This window comes from Artibeus jamaicensis, unplaced genomic scaffold (genome assembly GCF_021234435.1).
Source record: "Artibeus jamaicensis isolate MK-2021 breed Jamaican fruit bat unplaced genomic scaffold, CSHL_Jam_final scaffold_804, whole genome shotgun sequence".
NCBI classification, from domain to species: Eukaryota; Metazoa; Chordata; class Mammalia; order Chiroptera; family Phyllostomidae; genus Artibeus; species Artibeus jamaicensis.
The window spans coordinates 562,049-584,200 of NW_026522055.1; the positions used below are offsets into that span (position 1 = coordinate 562,049).

Genomic DNA, 22,152 nt, shown 5'->3' on the forward strand with positions numbered 1-22,152 from the left:
ATCCCCTCCCTCCTGTTCCCTCACTCTCAAATTCTAACAAAGCAATGACCCCTGGCTTCTGCTGCAGCCAGGCTACCATGCACCAGGGATTCTGAATTGGAAGGGGATGCAAGTGTTCCTTAAAGGGACCCCAGAGAGGTCTCGCAGAGCAGCTGTCACTTTCTTATATTAGAAACTTATAAGGTGACCTGTGTCGATTGCTATTGATCCCTAACTTGCAGCCACTTCTTAGGGAGACAATAACTTAGAAAACTACAACTCCCAGGAGGCAACGGGACGAAGATAGAGCGGAAGTTGAAACATTTTCCGCCGGCTTGCAGGGAGTTGTAGTTCTCTTTGAAAGTCTCCGTTCCACCCTTCGCCTAAAAGGCAGGAAATGTGTCGTCAAGAATTTGGGGTTCCGAGATAGGAGGCAAGTATTTCGAGAAAAGGCGAGAGACTTCGACAAGGGTGGGGCCACTAAGCAAGGTCGAAGAAGCCGGGAACTAGCGTGGACCAATCAGATTGCCGAGGGCGGGTTTTCTGCTGGAAAGTGGGCGTGGCCTAGGCGGGAAATCGAGGAGAACGCAGCTGAGGTCCAAGCCACGGAAGACGCCCTCGGTGGTGAAGGAGAGGTGAGGGTCTGGGATCTCCTAGGCTCTTGGGTCCTGGGAGGGAAGGGAGATGGAGCACTAGAGGGCTGGAAAACTGAGTTTGGAAGAGGACGAGCTGGGCACCAGCTCTCCTAGACCTAGGATAAAAGAGGGCTGGGTGCTTGGACCTGTGGGTCTGGAGAAAGAGGGACTTGAGTTCCCGGATTCCTGAGTCAGCGAGCCAAGAGAGTGCAGGGAGGCCGGACACCTGGGTCTACAGAAGGAAAGGCTGAAGGCTCGAAATTTTGGGTCCCGGAAGACAAGACACTTCGATTCTTGACTCTTGGAAGGAAGGGGAGTGTGTGGTGCAGGGGGCCTGACTCCTGGGTCCCGGGAAGGAGGGGGCTGGGGACTGACATAATCCACCTCTCCACCCGCACAGATCACGCGGCCATGCCTCCCTTTGGGCCCCGCGCGGCCCTCCTCCTCCTGCCACCGCTGCTGCTGCTCCGCGCTGTTCTGACCGTGCCCCTGGACCGGGGAACGTCCAAGGAGGAGAGCCCTGCGACCGAGAGCCCCGTGAGTGGTCCTGCCCTTCACTCCAGCCAGGTGTTTGCAGTGGTGCTACAATTCCCGCGGAACTTCGTGGCCCCTGGGTGGATACTCCGCCCATGGACACGGCTTGGCGTTTGCTTGCCATTTTTTTTTTTTTTTGGAGTCCGGTGCTTTAACGTGGTGAAAAATTGGTCTGGGAAGGGCGGAGAGGGCAGATTCTAAGTCCCTGCTGCTGAGGTGTGAGAAATCAAGTCAGATTTTAAGTGAAAAATCGGCATCACCTCTTACTCCTCTACACACACACACACCCCCTTACACACCTACCTACCTACCTACCTGAACCTCTCTGCTTTTTTTTTTTTCCTTCCGAGACTCTCCTCTCTCAGGAACGATTCTGGAAAAAGGAACTACATTTCCCAGTAGCACCTTGAGCAGGTGTTGCGGGTTGTTAGATAACTGGGCTGTTTCCACTTCCCGGAACTCCTGGGAGATAGAGTTCAAATTACAAAGGTTCCTATAATGTTTATAAATTCCCATATGTGTCTGTCCAACACTATGAAACCTTTGGTCCAGGGGGATTTGGAACTTAACCTGAAAGATTTGCTCAAGGCCAATACTCGGAGTTATGACCTAAATCCTCCTACAGAGCCCACCAGGAACGGGCGCATCACTCTCTCTGGAACAGATCGTCCCATGCTCCTAGGTGGCTGGTCCCCACCCAGCAAGTTAGGCCTCTGCCCCAAGGCGTCTTTGCGGACACAGAAGGTCACCTCTGTGTTCCCTTTCCCTTCATTCACTCCGCATGTTTCTTGAGCATCTTCGATGAGCCAAGCACAGGGCTAATGCAAGCCCCATACCACCACAGACCACACAAGCTCGAGGGTCAGGAGGACTCCTTGAGCTGAGAGCAGAAGTTCAGGGAAGAACCATGCCAGGCAGAGTGACTAGCTCGAGCCAAGGCCATGTGGTGGAAGAGGCTGGTGTGGCTGAGGCTGATTGAGCAAGAGAGGAAATGAGGCAGATCACTTTGGGCTTTGGGCTTTGCGGGCCAAGGTAGAGAATTTCTTTATGTCGAGGCTAATGGAAATCACAGGATGTTATCAACCTCAGGAATGACGACACTCCTCATAACGTCAGGAGAGATGGATGAGGAAACTGAGGCACAGAGAGATTAAGTTATTTGTTGGAGGACTAAGCGTATCAGATTAAGCAAATAAGAACAGGACACCCAGGTATCATGAGTGGTCCTAACAAGGTCACGTGGTTAGTGGTTGGCAGATTTGGGACTCCAGCCCACTGTGTTTGTCTGAATAGTGGTCTGCAAAGATGTTCCTCCCTGGGTCCCGGAACCTGCAAATATATTACCTTGTGTGGCAAAAAAAAAGTGTTCATAGGTGTGGCTGAGTTAATGACCTTGAGATGGGAACCTTATCCTGGACCATCTAGGTGGACCCTGTGTAATCACAAGGACCCGTATGAGAGAAAGGAGAAAGGTCAGTCAGGTAAGCTGTCAGAGTGATTCGGGGCCACAGGCAAAGGAATGCAGGCAGCCCATAGGGGCTGGAAAAGACACGGAACAGGTTCTGCCCTGGAGCCTCCAGAATGAGCTGAGCCCCACCAACGCCAACCCATTTTGCACTTCTGAGCTCAGAAACTCACAATAGACTTGTGTTGCTCTAAGCCATTTTGTTTGCGATACTTTCTTGTTGTTTTTTAAAGAGTTTATTTATTTATTTTTAGGGAGGGAGAAAGAGAGAGAGAGAAACATCAATGTGTGGTTGCCTCTCACACAACCCCTGCTGGGGCCCAGGCCTGGGCCCTGACTGGGAATTGAACCAGTGACCTTTGGGTTTGCAAATCAGCACACAACCCACTGAGCTACCCCGGCCGGGACTGGGAGACTTTGTTTTAGCAACGATAGGAAATTAGTGCACCCACAGTGGTGCAGCTGGGTGATGCGCTTACCACTGATTAAGCACGTGCTATGTGTTCCTCCACGAATGTAGTGACAGCTGCAGCAGATTGAGTATCTTCTACGTCCTAATCGGCAGGCCGGGCCATTTATCTCATTTCCTTCTCGGCGCAGCTCTGAGAAGTAGGACCGGGAGCCTGGGGAGTTTTGTCTGTCTTGTTCACTTGCTGTATCCCCTGGAATAGCGCTGGCCACGTAGCAGGGCCTCCGAGAATGCTTACTAAGTGAGTGAGTGAATGAATGAATGAGTCACTGCTTGCCAACAAGTACCAGTGAGTCTGCTCTGTAAGCCCCACTGGGTGGGTGGTGTTGAGCTGCCTGTTTGCCCCTGTGACATTCATTTTGTCTCCACCCCAGAAGAGGTGAGCCCTGGCCTGTGCGGCTCAGTGAACTGAGAGCCGGCCTGTAAACCAAAGGGTCTCCGGTTCAATTCCCAGTTAGGGCGCATGCGTGGGTTGCAGGCTGGGTCTCTGGTGGGGGTGTGCGAGAGGCAACCACACATTGATGTTTCTCTCCCTCTCTTTCTCCCTCCTTTCCCCTCTTACCCTCTTTAAAAATAAGTTAATAAAATCTTAAAAACAAACAAAAAAAAAAGGGTGAGAGCTGTGGCCTGGAGGTCAGCAGGTTCCCTGGGGTCACAGCAGATGCCCATAGAGCCTTTATCTATATTCAAGCTTCCTGCGCCACATGGGGGTCTCTCCGCTCCCCTCAGCAGACGATGAGGGGAGCAGGGCCTGGGTCCTACTCACGGACTGGGTTTGGGGAAGGGCCAGGACAGGCGCTGGAGCTGCTATGTTCATCTTTGTCACCTCAGGACACGGGTCTCTACTACCACCGGTACCTCCAGGAGGTCATCAATGTGCTAGAGACGGATGGGCACTTCCGGGAGAAGCTGCAGGCCGCCAATTCCGAGGACATCAAGGTGCGGCTGGGTGCAGGCAGTGGGCGGGGCCTCGGGCTCGGAGGGCAGAGGGCCGGGTTCCCTAAAGGGGCTCCAGCTCTCACGAAGGGGGAAATTTCCACCTGTCGGGGTCACACCACTGGGAAGAGGTGTGAGGAGCACAGACTTGTGTGGCTAAGCACAGAGGAGGATGTCACAGGCCCGAACGCTTACCAGCCATGTGACTGTCCATTGCTGTGCCTCGGTTTCCCCATCAGTACAACAGGGGTCTACTGGAATCTGCCCCCTAGGGTTCAGGTTACGTCTGTCCTAGGTTAGACATGTCAAAGGTCTGGAAGGCTTTAGTAGTAGTCCTTAGTACGTGCAAGTGGGAGCTGGGTCCCCGGGCCCCCAGCACAGAGGAGTCCTGATTGTCCCCATTTTGCAGAAGGGAACACTGAGGTCCCAGCTGCAGTGTTTATCTTCCCTGTGGACTCGGGTCTCGCCCCGTGGACTGGCTGAGCCCAAAGCCCAGGCTCCACCTCATCCCTGCCCCCACAGCAGCCCTTTTAAACCATGCTGGCTGTCCCGTGTGGAGCCAGGGTCGTCCACCCCAAGTCCCTGCCCCGCTCCTTCTCCCCTACCCTGCACCCACAACTCCCTTCCTATTCGGATGCTTGAGGATGCCCCTTCTGGAGGAGATATCCCAAGTTCTCCAAGGCCCAGGGACCTGGGATGGATGGGGCGTTAGCCCTGCTCCCCGCCCCCCAACCTCCCAGCATTCCTTGGGCTCTTGTCTGTCCCGCCCACCCCGCCCCTCTGGAGAGACAGGTGAAAACAGAGGGCTGAGCCCAGCGCCTCCCACTGCCTGTCTGGGGAAACTGAGGCCCAAGAGGCTTGCCCAAAGTCATACAGCAGAGAAGTGGAGTCGGAAACAGTGGTCACTTAGGCGGAGCGGGATGGTGCTGGGTTCCGATCCCAGCCCCTCCTTCCACCCTCTGGGTCAGCGGCCGCACCCCTCTGTGCCTGGGTTCCCTTCTCAGCAAACGGAGGCTGAGGCACATCGGGGGCCTGCGGTAAATGCCATCATTGGTGGTGGCCGTGACCTGAGCTCAGTTTTGAGGTCCAGGGCAGGAAAAGTGGGGACTGGGGAGGGTCATGCAGTGAGGTTTTGCCGGGGCTGGGATTTAAACTCAGGCTCCAGGACTCCCACACTGGGGACACGTGACAACAACCCGATCACCAGGCTGGAGACCAGCATCCCATCCTCACTGAGGGACCTTGCTTGGGCAGTGGCTTCTCTTGGGCCTCGCTTTGTTCGCCTGTAAAATGGGGTTGTGGGCAGCACTAGAGGGCAGACCCTTCGGGTCCAGCGCAGAACTTGACTCGTTTGACCAGTCCTTTGGGCATCTGCAAAGGCCACGCCCCCGCTCCCCGCCCCTCCAATCAGGGCTCAAGAGACCCAGGTGAGTCATGAGTGACAGGAAAGGATCTGGGCCATCGTTGAGGAAGCCCCAAAGAGAGGTCCAGTTCATTCTGACCAGTAAGAGTCCACTTCTAGGGATAGGACTCCCTGATGACGCTAGATTCCGACTGGGAGTGTCGTAATATAGAGGCTGAAATGGGTGGGGGTGGGGCGTGACATCTCAGACAGTAGGAGCTGGGTGCAGATGCAGCATTCTGATATAAGTTGACAGCGCAGTATGCTGTATACCCGACATGCAGACGAGGAGACGGGGCGGAAGGGGTCGGTGAGTGCAGGGTCACTCCAGTGCCAAGCCCAGGAAGTCTGTCCTAGGGTCATTGGGGAGCCCTGGGGGCTCTCCAGTGTGAGGAATGGACATAATCCAAAGTGATCACAGAGGGAGCTCAGAGAAGGCAGCCCACTCAGCACAAGGGGTGTGCGCGTGTGTGTGTGTGTGTGTGTGTGTGTGTGTGTTTGTGTGTGTTGGGACTGGGGACCTGGCCCACAACCCAGGCATATGCCCTGACCTGGAATCAAACCCGCAACCCTTTGGTTCCAAGGCTGGTACTCAATCCACTGAGCCACACCAGCTGGGGCTGAGCTTGAGGGGGTCTTGCACCCAATTAGTGTTGCTGGAACCCGAGTATGATTTGATGAATGGCAGGAGATGGGCCCACAGAGGTGGGCAGGCCTTCAAGTGCCAAGCTGAGGGGCTAGAACCTTGTCTCAGGGGCTCTGCAGAGCCCTAGGGGAGCATCAGAAAGCTTGCAGAAGGTTGCAGAGAGCACAGAGAAAGGACGAGGCTGCCCGGCCTGCCTCCTCCCCGTCCTCCATCCTGACCAGTGTCCCCTCACTCCCCGGCCAGAGTGGGAAGCTGAGCCGAGAGCTGGACTTCGTCAGCCACCATGTCCGAACCAAGTTGGATGAGCTCAAGCGTCAGGAGGTGTCTCGGCTTCGGATGCTGCTCAAGGCCAAGATGGATGCACAGCAGGAGCCCAGTAAGCAGGGGTGGGGCTGGCGGGGCTGGCCGTCTAGTCCTGGGCTCGCAGCTGACCTTGGACTGAGCAGGTGGGGCTTCCTGAAAATATGTGTGGAAGCCCTGGCTGGGTGGCTCAGTTGGTTGGAGTGTTGTCCTGTCCACCAAAAGGTTGCAGGTTCCATTCCCGGTCCGGGCACATGCCTAGACTGCAGGTTTGATCCCCAGTCAGGGTTCGTATAGGAGGCCACTGATCAGTGTTTCTCTCTCACATCCGCGTTCCCCTCTTTCTTCCTCTCTCTCTGAAATCAACACAAATATATCCTTGGGTGAGGATTTTTTAAAAAAAAATATGTATGGACGACTGATAGCATATTCTTCCTAGAACAATAATTCTATTGTTGGCTGGTTGCTTTTTGCTGTTTGGGTTTTTTATTCTCATTTTTATTTATTTATTTATTTTTAGAGAGAGAGGGGAAGGGAAGGAGAAAGGGAGAGAAACACCAGTGTGTGGTTGCCTCTCACACGCCCCCTACTGGGGACCTGGCCCACAACCCAGGCATGTGCCCTGACTGGGAATCAAACTGGCAACCCTTTGGTTCACAGCCCAGCACTCAATCCACTGAGCCACACCAGCCAGGGCTGATATAACTTTAAACTTACAAAAAAAAGTGGCAAGAATAGGACCGAAACCACCCAAATGGTTATTGTTAACATTTGCTCCGCTAGCCCACTGCTGCACATCTGCAAACTCCTTGTGGACACCATGTAACTTTCTGCCTGGATGTGTCCATGTGTCTGTCCACAGACGGTGACATCCGCCTGCACAACCACAGTGATAAGGGCCAGGAAGTTGAACCAGTTTCACTCTCTCTGTCTTTGCCCTCGCTTAGCTATTCTGTATCTCCCCCACAAGAATGAGTCTACTCTTCTGGCATTTATATGAGGCCACATTTTGTAGTCTAATTACTTGGCTTAAAAAAAAAAAGGAGGCAACTCTGTCTGTGGAGTAGTCACTCTCTGTCTCACTGCTTCACTAATAAACTTTCTTATGTCTTTTTCAGATTTTATTTATTTATTTTTAGGGAGAGGGGAAGGGAGGGAGAAAGAGAGGGAGAGAAACATCAATGTGTGGTTGCCTCTCACACACCCTCCACCAGGGACCCCGCTTGCCACCTAGTTATGTGCCCTGACTGGGAATTGAACCAGCAACCCTTTGGTTTGCAGTCTGGTGCTCAGTCCACTGAGCCATGTCAGCCAGGGAGACCATCGGTTGATTCTTGTATGTGCCCTGACCAGAGATCGAACCCATAACCTTGGCATATTGGGACAATGCTCTAACCAACTGAGCCACCTGGCCAGGGCCTCCCTGAGCATATTTCCAGCGTCCATCCACACTGTAGCATGGATCAGAGCTTCGTTCCTTTTCAGGGCCGAGTAATATTCCATATGGTCTATGGCGAGACCATGTTTGGTTTAGCCACTCATCAGTTGATGGATCTGGGTTGTTTGCACCCTGTGCTATGTGGACCATGCCGTTTACTTATTGTCACTTTGTAGTATGTTCTGGTGCTGCTGGGACGTGTTTCAGCCCCTCACTGAGTATAAGGACGTGCCCCTTTATTGAGATTCCCCTCTGTCATATTCTTCATCTGACAGCCCGTGAGGCTCTGTGTTGTAGATGGTGGCCCTGTGCATGGACAGGTGACAATAAGGGTCAGTGGGAGAGCTGGCCTCTGTTTTAGTTTCTGTCTGACTCCATTTCCCATGGACCAAACAAGGCTTGAGTCCTCTGTGCCCAGCTTTGAGCAGATGCTACAGGTCTAAGATGACCAGACGGATGTGGTCTCTGGTCTCCTCTGCGTAGCCACTCATGCCTTCTCTGCCGTGCTGTTTGAAATAATTTTTAAAAATGTATGTATTGACTTTGCTCTGGCTGGTGTGGCTCAGTGGATTGAGCACCGGCCTGAGAACCAAAGGATCACCAGTTCAATTCCCAATGAGGGCACATGCCTGGGTTGCCCGCCAGGTCCCCAGTAGGGGGCGTGCAAGAGGCAACCACACATTGATGTTTCTCTACCTCTCTTTCTCTCTCCTTTCCCCTACCTCTCTTTCTCTCTCCTTTCCCCTCTCTAAAAATAAATAAGTCTCTTAGAAACCTTATTGACTTGAGAGAGAAACATCAATTTCTTACTCGACTTACTGATTCATACATTCATCGGTTGAGTCTTGTATGTGTCCTGACCAGGGATCAAACCTGCAACCCTGACATATCAGGGTCGATACTCCAACCAGCTGAGCTAGCCAGCCAGGGCTCTGCCATGCTGTTGTAATTATTGCAGTGTCAGAGTCCGATTTGCTTTCTGGTAAATTAGATGTTTCCTTGTCACGAATGAAAAAGGGTCTCCCGCCAACTGTCTGTTTATTGTGTCTCAGACACCCCGCTGGAGACTGTAGCCTCGTCCCGCCACCAACGCAAAACAGCTTCAGAATCTGGCCACTTCTCTCCACACTCACTGCTGCTGCTAGGGTCTCACTCGGACCACTCATGTCGCCTCCTTCCTGCTTCCACCCGTCTCTGTCCCCTCTGTTTGTCTCTCACACAGCAGCCAGTGGGATTCTGTTGACACCTCTATTCATTCCCTGTGGCCACTGTCAGAGAAACTTAGTGGCTTCAAATAACACACAGTCGTTCTCTTACACTGAGGGCGTCAGAAGGCTGATGTCCGGATGGAGGTGGGCGGGGCTGGTGAGCGAGGTGGGCGGGGCTGGTGAGCGAGGTGGGCGGGGCTGGTGCCGTCAGGAGGCTCCTCACTTGTTCCAGGTTCTAGAGCCGCATCCCTTCCTTGTCTGGTCATCCCCTTCCTCCATCTACAAAGCATTTTCTTCACTGGTCCCATTTCTTTCTACTGGGGTCAGATCTCCCTCCACCTCCCTCTTTTAAAAGGACCCTTGGGGTTACATTTAGGGACCGCCTGGTCTTGGGACCCTTAATTTAATCTCATCTGCAAAGTCCCTTTTGTTATTCGAGGCCCCAAATCCACAGGTTCCAGTGCTTAGGATGTGGACGTCCTGGGGGTTTCTCTTCAGCTCACCACGCACCCAGTTCAAGGCCTGTCCCTCCTCTGCTCTGAACCCATCCGTAGCCCCCCAGTGCCCTCAAGGTCAAGTCCACTGCCCTCATTGCTGCCTGAGACGCCACCACAGCCGCCCCAGCCCCTGCGGTCATATGTCCGCCCTCTTGACCACTTGCATCAGCATTTTTAGTAAACACTGGAGTGCAACACTCCCTCCTCAGGACCTTGGCCCTTGTGCTTCCCTCTGCCTGGGACAGTCATTCTCCGAGCTTTGCTCTCGGCTCAGCTGCCGGCTCCTCAGAAAGTCCTGCCCTGACCGCCCTGCATGGCGGAGCCTCCGTCTGTGTCCTTCGTGCTCATGTGTTTGTCCCTTAAACACCTGTTCCCTGTCTCTCGACTGGGTGCTCTGTGGGGCGGAGTCTGTCGCTGCCAGTTCCTGCTGTGGCCACAGCGCCATGAGTAGCAGCCCAGCTGGCACTGGGGGCATGAAAAGTGAATTGTGAGTTTCAGTCTCCTGAGCACCTGTGCCTCCAGGGTCACCCGGCCCAGGCAGGCCCCGTGGCAGTGACGGACACCCAGATTCCAGCTGCCCGGGTGGGTGTCTGTCACCCCCACCAGACCAGAAGGCACTGGAGGGCCATCCCGGGCCCAGTGCGTATCCAGGCCCCGGGGAGGCCTCCAGAGACCGGAGTTCAGTGAGCGACGGGGTGAGCCCTCTCCCTTCCCGCCCCGAAGGCCTGCCCTTTCCAGGCTGTGAGGAGCTTGCCTGCTTTCCTAGGCTGTCATGACTGAGCACCGCGAGCTGCATAGATTCGGCCTCGGACATGGATTGTCTCCAGTCTGGAGGCCAGAAGTCTGAAGTCCAGGTGTCGCAGGGTTGGTTCCTTCTGGGGGTGGAGGGAAGGATGCTTTGCAGTCTCTTCAGCTTATAAATGGCCACGGTCTTCCTGCATCGTTTCATATCATCTCGCCGTTGCGTCTGTCTCTGTCCAAATTTTCCTATTTGTTTGTTTGTTTGTTTCTGGAGAGAGGGAGACAGGGAGAGCAACATCAATGCGTGGTTGCTTCTCACATGCGCCCTACTGGAGAGTTGGCCTGCAACCCAGGCGTGTGCCCCGACTGGGAATTGAACCCGCAGCCCTTTGGTTTGCAGGCTGGAGCTTAGTCCACTGAGCCACACCAGCCAGACCTGCTTCTTGTTCTTGTTCTTCTTCTTTCTTCTTCTTCTTCTTCTTCCATACCAGTCATACTGGCTTGGCGTCTACCCTAATGGCCTCATTTTAACTTGATCACCTCTATAAAAACCTTCTCTCCAAAGAAGATCACCATGCTGAGGCCCCAGGGGTTAGGACTTCCACAAATGAACTTTAGAGCCCAGGACTCAACCCTTAGCAGGGGGCGAGCGCATATGCTGTGGAGCCCAGCGGCCGGTTCTAATCCTCGCTCTGCCACTTCCTAGATGGCAACTTAGACAAGTCACTTCCCCTCTCTGGGCCTCAGTTTTTGCATCCATACTGTGGGATAACCACAGAACCAGTGTTGTAAGATTCTCATGAAAAGATAAGGTATTAATATAGTTCATGTGTTTAGGGCAGGGCCTGGCATATAGTAAGTACTCAATACATGTTAGTTGTTATTAATGGTTGTTATTATTTGAAGCATGGGGCTTGGTCGTGGCATCACCTCCTCCAGGAAGCCCTCCCCGATTGCAGCAGGTTCCATCAGGCTGCTCTCTGGGCTTCTTTGGAGCCCTCTGTGACTTCCTTTAGAGCACATCTAGCCCAGGACAGGGATTTTGAAACAAAGAACATTCTATGACTGGGGGCTTTCCCCCCCCTCTTTCCCCTCATCCAGATGTACAGTTGGATCACCTGAGCCTCCTCAAGCAGTTTGAACATCTGGATCCTCAGAATCAGCACACGTTTGAGGCCCGGGACCTGGAGCTCCTGATTCAGACGGTAGTGTGATGGGGGAAACTACCAGCAGAGGACTGAGGGAGCTGTACGGGGGAGAGGGGAACAGAACCCGGGGCACAAGCCCACTCACCTCGTCCTGGTCTTCCCTGGTGTTGGCAGCTGAAGAGGGTCTGGAGGCAGCAACACACCCTCCGCTGGGTCTGTACAGGAAAGCAGAGGGGTAGGCAGGAAGGGATTGGCTGCACTAAGAGCTCATTGCTTTCTTTCTTCTTTAAATATTTTATTATTTTTAGAGAGGGGAAGGGAGGGAGAAAAACAGGGAGAGAAACATCAATATGTGGTTGCCTCTCCTCTCATGCACCGCCTACTGGGGACCTGGCGGGCCACCTGGGCATGTGCCCCGATGGGGAATCAAACCGATGACCCTTTGGTTTGCTGGCTGGCGCTCAATCCACTGAGCCATGCCAGCCAGGGCAAGACCTGGTTTCATATTCCTCCTTGGCTTTGCCTTTCCCATATGACTTGGGTGGGGGCTGTTCCTTCTCTGCCCTTGTAGGCAAAATAATAGCCCCTCACCAGAGATGTCAAGTCCGAATCCATGGAACCTGTGGATGTGTGATTTTATAAGGCCAAAGGGATTTTGCAGATGTGATTAATTTGAGGATCTTGAGCTGGTGGGATGATCCTGGATTATCCAGGTGGACCCCAAATCTCATCACAAGGGTCTTTGAAAGATGGAGGAAGAGGGAGGTTTGACTGCAGTGCTTGGCTGTGAGGTGACCGCCGCAGTCGGGTCCTCGCCTGCTGGCTTCGAAGCTGGAGGAGGGTGCCACGGCACAGAACCCAACTCTGGAAGCTGGAAAAGGCAAAGAAACAGATTCCCCCCTAGAGTCTCTGGAGGGAGCACAGCCTGCTGGCACCTTAATTTCAGTCCAGTAGGACTAATTTCAGACTGTGCAAGATGATACATGTGTATTGCTTTGAGCCACCAAGTTGAGGAGAATTTGTTACAGCAGCCATCAGAACGAATACAGCCCTCATGTGAGAAATAGGATCTACAGCCCGCCTCGTGGAGAAGGCCAAGTGTGGAAGGAGATGCTCAGGACTGCCGCTGCCTCTCCCTGTCCACAACAGCCTTTGTGCCCAGACGCAGACCGAGTGAATCTACCCCTTAGTTTGGCTTTGGCCCTGCTTTTCCGGAATACTGGAGCTCCATCTAGTGGCCGTGAAGATAATAGCAGCACCCATTTGCATCCAGCCCAGCGCTTGGCTGTCTTTGTCACTGATTTACAGAACATTAGACACTGTCGTCTTTTCTCCAGCCCCACTGTCATTCTTCGTGGTCTCTACTCCCATCATCTACCTCTCTTAGCGGCTCCCTCAGTGGGCACCTTGCCTCTGCCTTCCACGCTCACCAGTGGGGCTTCGCAACTCGGCCCTCTTGACATTGGGGGCTGGATAATTTTTTGTTGTGGGGGTGAAACTGGAAAAGTTGGCGTTCTCTGACAGACAGATGCCTGTCACTGTTAGAACCAATAAGTAGAGACAAGGATTGAATCTTTATTTTTAAAGATTTTATTTGTTTTTAGAGGGGAAGAGAGGGAGAGAGAGGGAGACACCAATATGTGAGAGAGACATCAATCAGTTGCTTCTCGCGGGCCCCCTGCTGGGCACCTGGCCCACAACCCAGGTACGAGCTCCTACCGGCCATTTTTCGGTTTGCAGGACAGTGCTCAACCCACAGAGCCACCCTGGTCAGGGCAAGGATTGAATCTTTGTGGGCACTTTATTCAGATGCAGGCAATCAGAGAAGACTGCGGGTTACATACCCTAAAGACCGTCTTGACATCTCATCTCAAGCTGACATTTTTATAAGCAGAAGAAGGGTAGGTAAGGGGTTCGGGGGGGAAAAAAGTTAATCAGTTAAGAGTTGCTGTCCAGTGGCTATTTTCCTAGAAGTTTTTTTTTTTTTTTATCTGCTTATCAACAATTCTTTATCTGCCTCCTGGGAACACACAAAGGTTGAATGGCTTGTTGACCTCCTGGAGTCCTGTAGGTCAAATTCCTGGGATAACGGCTTTCCACATGCATGGACCACTTAAGGCCGTCAGCCATAACTACAGTTAAAATTTTTAACTCTTGAGTTCCCCTGTCGGGCTGTGCATTGTATGATGTTTAGCAGCATCCCTGGCCTGTGTCTGCAGGATGCCAGCGGATCTCCCTTTGTCGTGACAACCAAAAATGTCTTCAGACATTGAAAATTGTCCCCTGTGGGTCACAGAGGCCCCAGGATGAGAACCTGCTGTACCACCTATTTCCCAGGAGACTATTGTTGCCATATAGCAATCACAAACTTAGTAGCTTACCACAAATTTATCATTCAATGTAGGTCAGAAGTCAAGAAGAGTGTTACTGGGTGTATTAGTTTCCTGAGGCTGCTGTGACAAATTCCTACAGATTTGGTGGCTTAAAACAACAGATATGGCCCTGGCTGGTGTGGTTCAGTGGATTGAGCACTGGCCTGAGAGACAAAGGGTTGCTGGTTCGATTCCCAGTCAGAGTACATGCCTGGGTTGCAGGCCAGGTCCCCAGTAGGGGGCGTGTGAGAGGCAATCATACATTGTTGTTTCTCTCCTTCTCTTTCTCCCTCCTTTCCCCTCTCTCTATAAATAAATACAATCTTTATGAGACTGACACGCTACCTACTGCGCTAACGAGACACCTAATAAATACAATCTTAAAAAAAAAAAAAAAGATTTGTATCCTCCCACAGTTCTGGAGGCCAGAAGATCGCAGCCAGCCAGACCATGTCTTAACGGATTACATCTGCAAAGACCCTATTTCCAAATAAGGTCATGTTCTGAGGTTCTGGGTAGACGTGAATGTTGGGACACTATTCAACCCAGTACAGTATTGTTATCTCCATCGTACAGAGGCAGAAATTGAGGCACGGAGAGGCTGAGGCACTTGCCCAGGATCACACAGGTAGTGGGATTTGTTCACACAGTGGAGCCTGGATTCAAATTCTAGGTGTCTATTAAATACACCGTGTGCGTTTTTCTTATTACTTATTCCTCCAAGGTCTTGACATTGTGAAGAACTTGAGAGAGGTGGGTTGAAGCTGCTGTTATGTAACCAGTCTAATCTCTTCTGAACAAACAGAGAGGTGGATGTGTTCTGGGGCAAGAGCCGGTCAAAGACCACTTCCTGAGAGCAGAACATGAGACCTGGGACAGGGTGGAGGTTGGGCCTGGTTCAGAGCCAAAGCCTGGCATTTGGCGGCTGGAGTTTGGTGCTGGACATAGAGGTGAGATGACAGTGATCGTCACCCTTTTCCCAGGCCACCCGGGACCTCGCCCAGTACGACGCAGCCCATCATGAAGAGTTCAAACGCTATGAGATGCTCAAGGAACACGAGAGACGCCGTTACCTGGAGTCACTGGGAGAAGAGCAGCGAAAGGAGGCAGAGAGGAAGCTGGAAGAGCAACAGCGACGACACCGAGAGCACCCCAAAGTCAATGTGCCTGTAAGGACCCCCATTCATGCCCACCCCTGACTATGTCCAATTCCTCAAGCTCCCCAAGATAAGAATATAGCTGAAAAACTACAACTCCCAGCAGACCCTGAGGCAAAAGTCCCTTTTAATGCACGGGGGCTACCTCCAGGGGCTGCTGGGAGTTGTAGTTTATTCATTTTCTTGCTTAAAGGGAATGACTAAGGGATGGTGGTGTAAAGGGTTCTCTAGCCTTCCCCTGCAGGACCCAGACTTATTGCTCATGAGCCCCTGGCTCTCCCCTCCACAGGGCAGCCAAGCCCAGCTGAAGGAAGTGTGGGAGGAGCTGGATGGATTGGACCCCAACAGGTTTAACCCCAAGACCTTCTTCATACTGCATGGTAAGGTGGGGAGGGCGTCCCAAGACCCAGGCTGAATTCCCAGACGCTGACCTTCCCGAGGCCTGAATGCTCAGAGGGGGTCTCCCCATCTCTGTGTAGCTTAGGCAGGTCGCAGGCATCTGAGCCCGTCTCCCCTGGTGGTCTGGTCTGCTGGGCCCTTCCATGGGAGACCTAGGCCTCTCCTGGGATTGACTGCTGGGTTCCAAAGACTGGCTGGTATCCTGTAACTGGACAAACCAGGCTTGGCTAGGCCTCCCGGAAGCCCTGGGTCTCGCCAGGAGCTCTGTCACTAGGGCAGGCTGCTCCCCAGCTAAACAGGCCCGCGGGGAGCCCCTTTGCTCGGGGCTGTCCCCGATAGAACCTAGCAGGGCCTGGTTCGTTCATTCAGTAAATGTCCACTGAGCGATTTCTAAGGACCCAGCTACACGGAGCCCCTGTAGATACAGCTGTGAACAAAACAAAGCCAGTGATGCTGCACACAGATAAATCTGTATTTCAATGAATCTATGACCCAGTGGAGCGTAAGATACTAGAAGTTTTACATAACCTGTCAAGCACACTGACTTCAGGGATGATCAAATCAGAGGCGGGAGGGGGTGCATCTTAGAATCGGGGCAATCAGTTCCATAGTCGAGTGACATGTGCCACGGAAATGAGGACAACGGGATTAAGGGCCTGGAGTGACGATTTTTGGTAGCCTGGTCAGGAGAGATCTTGCTAGAGCAGCGTTGTCTAGAACTTTCCATCCTGACGAAAATGTTTTCTGTGTGTTCAAATGTCCTATGCACCTCGGCCACCAGCCCCACCTGGCTACGCAGCACTTGAAACGTGGCTCTTACGCCTGCGGACCTGAAGCTTTCTTTCAGTTCCGATAAATGTTTTGAGACTTGTGATCCGGTAAAACACAGAGGCCATCAAATTTCCCGTCTCGGCTCTCCATAAGTGGCCGGCTCCATAGGTCAAGTATGTCCACACTGTTGCATAACCGCTCTCTGGAACTCTATCATTCCTTTGGAACGGAAACTCTTCATTAATCAACAACTCCCCAGTCCCCTCCCCACTGGCCCTGGTAACCTCCATTTTTATGTTTTTTTCTCTATGAATTTGACCTTTCTAGCTCCCTCACATAAGCAAAATCAGACAGTATTTCTCCTTTTGTGGCATCGTATCAGGGAAATGAATTTTTCATCTGATTGTTATTGACTCAAATGAACACGCCCCATGAGGTTGGTGACCTCTGTGGTGGGCGCCGCAGCTCAGGAGAGGTGACATTGGAACAGGGACCTCAGTGAAGTGAGAGGCTGCAGCTAGCAGAGGTTTAGGGGAAGCGCATTCTAGGGACGGGGGACAGCAAGCTCACACGGGGAAGATTGGACTTGGCCCACCCAAGTTCACGGCCAGGGAACGGAATGTGGACTTGATTCTGTCATGGGACATCACAAAAGGGCTTTGAGCAGAATGACACCATGTGCCTCAAGGGGTGACAGACTCCCTCTGGGTGCCAGGTCAAGGACAGGCTGTAGGCGTGAGGGCTGATGCCCGGAGCCTCGTCAGAAAGCTGGAGATGCTGGTGGCTGGACCACCGGAAGGAAGTTTCTGGATTCACCTTGAAGGTCAAGCTAGTACGACTTACAGGTGGACTGGATGAGAGTTATGAAGGAACAAAAGGGTCAAAGGTGACTCCAAGATATTTGGCCTGAGAAACTGGAAAAATAGAATAGAACAAGCAGGTTTGGCTGGGCAGATTGGGAGCTGGGTCTGTTCGTGTTTAATTAGAGGTGTCTGGTAGACAGGCACGTGCAGGTGGAGAGCAGGCAGTTGAATATTCAGGTGTGGAGGCGGCTTATGGATGGCGTCAAAGACTGAGGGACCAGGCCCTGGCCCGGTAGCTCAGTTGGTTAGAGCATCATCCCGATACACAAAGGTGACAGGTTCCATCCCTGGTCAGGGCGCATACGGGAGACAACCAATGAATATGCAACAATAAGTGGAACAACTAAGCATTGTTTCTCTGTCTGTCTGTCTCTCTCCCCCCCCCTTTCCTCTTTCTCTAAAATTAATTTTTAAAAAATACAGTAGTCTTAAAAAAATAAAAGCCGAGGAATTGGAGGAACCTGTCTCGGAAAGTGCCGGTCAACAGCACTCTCTCTTTTTTTTAAAGATCTTATTTATTGCCCTGGCTGGCGTAGCTCAGGGGATTGAGCGTGGGCCTGTGAACCAAAGGATTGCAGTTCGGTTCCCAGTCAGGGCGCATGCCTGGGTTGCGGACCAACTCCCAGCAGGGGGTGCACAAAAGGCAACCATACATTGATATTTCTCTCCCTCTCTCCTTCCCTTCCCTTCTAAAGATAAATAAATTAAATTAAAAGAAAAATCCTATTTATTTATGTGTAAAGAGAGGGGAAGGGAAGGAGAAAGAGAGAGAGAAGCATCAGTGGGTGCTTGCCTCTTGCACCCCCAACTGGGGACCTGGCCAGCCACCCACCCAGGCACGTGCCCAGACTGGATATTGAGCCTGCGACCCTTTAGTTCACAGGCCGGCACTCAATCCACTGAGCCACACCAGCCAGGGCCAACAGCAATCTCTTTATAATGATGGGAAATGTCCTGTGCCGCCCAGGGTGGCCCCCACCAGCCATGTATGACTATTCATAAACCGACATTTAAATCTCACTCACTATTAATCAGTTTAAATGTGAATAGCTTATGTGGCTAGTGGCTACCACAAGGGGCAGATCTGAAGATCAGATGGAAGATGCACCGCGCGGTGTAGCCCTCAGCAGGAAGAGGGAGCCAGAAAGGGGGGGGAGGGGCAGCTGGAGAGCCTGGTGCTCTGGACACCACGGGTGGGATCAGGTTAGATGTGGGCCGAAAATTCACCATCGATTTTGCAAGGTCAGGGGTCCTGGCCACCTCAGCAGGGTGGGTGTAGGGGAAATCTGAGAACTCAGAGAGGTGGGGACAGTGAGCACAGCCCACGGAGCCGGACCGGCCGGGCGAGGCCCCTCTGGGAGCTGCAGTCGGCCCTGGCAGGCTCTCTGGGAGGCAGAGGCCCCCGAAACCCCTGGATCCGGGGCGGAGGGGTTGATCTGTGCCCGTGTCACCAAGTGCTGGGGATCAAGTCATCCTGCATGACGGCAGCCCCAGGAATGGCCCCAGTGGGTCCCCACATCCGTCCACTCCATTCTGGGGACCCTGGTAGCAGGGAGCAGGCTGGCCTCACAGCAGGGCTGGAGGGCCCTAAAGCCTGGAGGCCGCCCTTCTGCCCTCGGAGACTGGTGGGCTGTCCTCCGAAACAGCCCCGGTTCCGGCTCCAGCTGGTCCCTCAGGGACCTGACCTACCCCAACCTCAGTCCCCCAAATGCGTTGTTGCCTCCCCTGCAGACATCAACAGCGATGGTGTCCTAGATGAGCAGGAGCTGGAGGCCCTCTTCACCAAGGAGGTGAGTGTCTTGGAAGCCGCGATGCCAAGGATGCTCAGATTGGCCACGTGGTCCTTCCCTAGGCCCTCCCGGGTATAAATTGAGGGAGAACTACAACTCCCAGCAGTCCCAGAGGGCACCCCAAGAAAAAAGGCTGCCAGGAATGAATGGCAAGGTGCCCCAAGGGCTAATGGGCGTCTGGTCGTGTGTAAGGAGGGGCAGGAGCCTGCCAAAGCCGTTGCCCCGGATCTCAGTGCCTTCTCCTTGATCCCGCAGCTGGAGAAGGTGTATGACCCAAAGAATGAGGAAGACGACATGCGGGAGATGGAGGAGGAGCGGCTGCGCATGCGCGAGCATGTGATGAAGAATGTGAGGAGGGCCGGGCCAAGGGGGCGGGTGGGCGAGGGGTGCAGGGTGGCCCAGTCCTGTCCCTTACCCTTATCTTGACGCCCAGGTGGACACCAACCAGGACCGTCTCGTGACCCTGGAGGAGTTCCTCGCATCCACCCAGAGGAAGGAGTTTGGGGACACAGGGGAGGGCTGGGAGGTGAGGACATGGGGGTTCCCTGGGCCCCGACTATGTCTCTCTCAGTCCTAACCCTCCTTTCAGGAGCCCTTGGCGCTTCTCTCACTCGCTGGATCCTTGTGCAGGCCCCCACCCGCCCTGTCACTGTCCCCCTCTGTCTCTGGGTCTGTTCTCTGCTCTCCCTGAGTCTTCATCCCCCGTCCCCAGCTTCGACTTGGGCCTCGGCGCTCCACACCCAGGGCCCAGGCCTCCCTGCCTCTCCGGCCCCGGGGCCTCTCCACCACGTTGGAGCCACGGCCGAGGCACCTGCTAACGGCCCCTGTCCCCACCCCGGCAGACCGTGGAGATGCATCCTGCCTACACAGAGGAGGAGCTGCGGCGCTTTGAGGAGGAGCTGGCGGCCAGGGAGGCAGAGCTGAACGCCAAGGCCCAGCGCCTCAGCCAGGAGTCGGAGGCCCTGGGCCGCTCCCAGGGCCGCCTGGAGGCCCAGAAGAGAGAGCTTCAGCAGGTGACTGGCCAGGGCAGCCGTACCTGTCCTGCCAGCTCCTGGTGCCCCAGTCCTCGAGGGTCCAGAGGTTCTGAAGGCCTATGGTCACTGTCAATCACAGATACATCCTGGGGGGGGGGGGGGTGCAGCCTCCATCTTGAGTGAGGGCAGATGTGCCTGCTCCACAACCCCTTGGCTGCCATGTTAGATAAGGGCAGTGCCCTGGTAAGAGGGAGAAGGGTGGATTCCAGCAAGAGTTCACTGAGGACTTCTCAGTCCCAAGGTGCAACCCAAGCCACGACAAGGGAGAGAGAACTGGATCTTTGTCACTAAGGCCAACTCTTGATGGGGGAGAAGAACCGAGAGAACCATAGAGAAAGGACTAGGAGTGCTTAGCAGAATGGGGAGCCTCAGCATCATGCAATCTCCCCACCCCCTGCAGGCCGTTCTGCAAATGGAACAGAGGAAACAGCAGCAGCAAGGCCACAATGCCGCAGCCCCCGGCCCTGAGGGACAGCTCAAGTTCCAGCCCCAAAATACAGGTGCGGGCCCTGGGCCCGAGGAGGAGGAGGGAAGGATGGGACCGGACTCCTGGGTCCCGTGGGGAGGGCTGGAGACCTGGGCTCCCGGGTCTGAGGGGGGAGGGGCTGGGATGTCCAGTGCTGCCATTTCCTTCCTTCATTTCCAGATGACGCTCCTGTCCCAGCTCCAGCTGGCGACCAGAAAAATGTGGCAGCTTCAGAAAATAAGGTTCCAGAACAGTCCCCCAATCTGCCTCAGCCCGATTCCCAGCATCTGTGATCCTCCAGGACCGTGGCACTCTGGGTTCCTACCGTCACAGACGATGGGAGGATGGCGAAGTGTCGCAGTCACCCTCCTCTGAGGACAACGCGTGTGACCTCCTAGGCAACACGGGACAGGGCGGTGCTTCCCACCGTGCTACCCAGAGGCCCCGCTCTGCTGCCTCAGCTCCTGCAGTCTCCCGGCCTGTAGCCCTGCTGTCTGTCCCCCTCCAGGGACCTGCCTGCTTGTGCGCAGCGGGCACTCATGACATCAGCTTGCTTAGGGAAGCCGCCTCCCTCCTGAGAGTGTCCGCTTCGCCCCTGCCTTCTTAGATGGACCGGCCTTGCCGCCCCAGCTGGGGGGCCACTCGGCATCCTGCACCCCGCAGCTGCTGCCAGAAACTCCAGTCCGCCTGCTGCTCTGGGCCCCGCTTCTGTTGGTTTATGAGGCTTGGATGATCTCTCGAGACCTTTCTCTACCTTTTGTGGGACCAGCGATGCCTCGAAGACAGTGTCGACCCTGTGGCTGGGTCAGGGCAGCAGAGTGCTCAGCAGTGCCCATCGGCGCTGACACCAGGCGTCTTCTTGACCCCGGGCTGTCAGCACCATCGGCCTCAGGCTCCACCCTGATGGCTCGGCCCCTCGCCCCTTCCCCACACAGCCACAGAAGGGTCCCAGAGCTGACCCGCACCAGGACCAGGTTCCAGCCCCTCAGCCTCAGTGGGAGGCCCATGCCCACCTCTCTGGCCTTACCGCCCACTATTCTCTTCCCTGCTATGTACTCCAATTCCATCCACATACACTTTCTAGAACAAATCTGTGCCTCCGTTTCTTTGTATGTGCTGTTCCCTCTGAAACCCTGTTCCCAGTTCTGCCAGTTTTTCTCATTCTTTAGGGTGCAATTCAGGCATTTCTGAGAGGCTGCATCCTGGCATCTTCTGTTTTCTCCTAACGAGTCTGCTTGTCTCCATACACAAACACATCTTCAGCAGGATCCTTTTGGCCACAAGGACAGAAAACCCAAACCTAGGGTTGAACAATAAAGAGAAGTGTATTATCACCCAAAGCAAGAAGTCCTGTGGTAGAGTAGCTCCAGGGCCCTCCAAGTACCAAGTTCTCTCATCTACCTCTGCTGTGGTAGGTGGGTGTGGGGGGCAGGAGGTACAGGAGCACTCTTGTCCCAAAGCGGCTGCAGCTGCTCCGGATGTTGCACCTGTCTTCACTGGCAGGCAATGAAGGAAATTGACAGAGGCTACCTATTAGAGCCACCCCAGCCCATCTCTCTACAGCTGGTATTCCAGCACTAGACATGGGGTAGGTCTAGTTCTGCATCCACAGAGGGGAAGATGTAAAGGAAGCATGATAAAAATCATCAGGGAGGGCCCTGGCCAGGTAGCTCAGTTGGTTAGAGCATCGTTTTAATACTCCCAAGGTTGCAAGTTCTAGCCACAGTCAGGGCACATACAAAGATCAATGAATGCATCAATAAGTGAAAGAACAGACTGATGTTTCTCTCCTTAAAAAAGGTTTTTAAATTATCTACGTGTGCTTATTAAACTGTATTCCCAGATCCTGGAACATCCAAGGGAAGGTCCTGGGGAGTTGCATGTGCCCCCACCTCTTGCCCC

General features: G+C 53.8%; 1 protein-coding gene across 1 annotated transcript; it reads left to right on the plus strand.

The window, feature by feature from the left end:
* The first annotated feature begins 503 nt into the window (after positions 1-503).
* Positions 504-21,340, plus strand: NUCB1 (nucleobindin 1). The gene is made up of 13 exons (XM_037131876.2): positions 504-614; positions 1,015-1,151; positions 3,914-4,021; positions 6,310-6,442; positions 11,352-11,455; positions 14,754-14,939; positions 15,217-15,307; positions 18,692-18,750; positions 19,006-19,098; positions 19,184-19,276; positions 19,593-19,763; positions 20,185-20,284; positions 20,431-21,340. The coding sequence occupies exons 2-13, from the start codon at positions 1,026-1,028 to the stop codon at positions 20,541-20,543; spliced, it is 1,377 nt and encodes a 458-aa protein (XP_036987771.2). The 5' UTR covers positions 504-614; positions 1,015-1,025; the 3' UTR covers positions 20,544-21,340.
* Positions 21,341-22,152: the final 812 nt, after the last annotated feature.

Coding starts and splice junctions, on each gene's coding strand:
- NUCB1 (XM_037131876.2), top strand. CDS start 1,026: ATGCCTCCCTTTGGGCCCCGCGCGGCCCTCCTCCTCCTGCCACCGCTG. Junction 11,456..14,753: donor TGGAGCTCCTGATTCAGACG/GTAGTGTGATGG, acceptor CCCTTTTCCCAG/GCCACCCGGGACCTCGCCCA. Junction 19,277..19,592: donor ACACAGGGGAGGGCTGGGAG/GTGAGGACATGG, acceptor CCACCCCGGCAG/ACCGTGGAGATGCATCCTGC.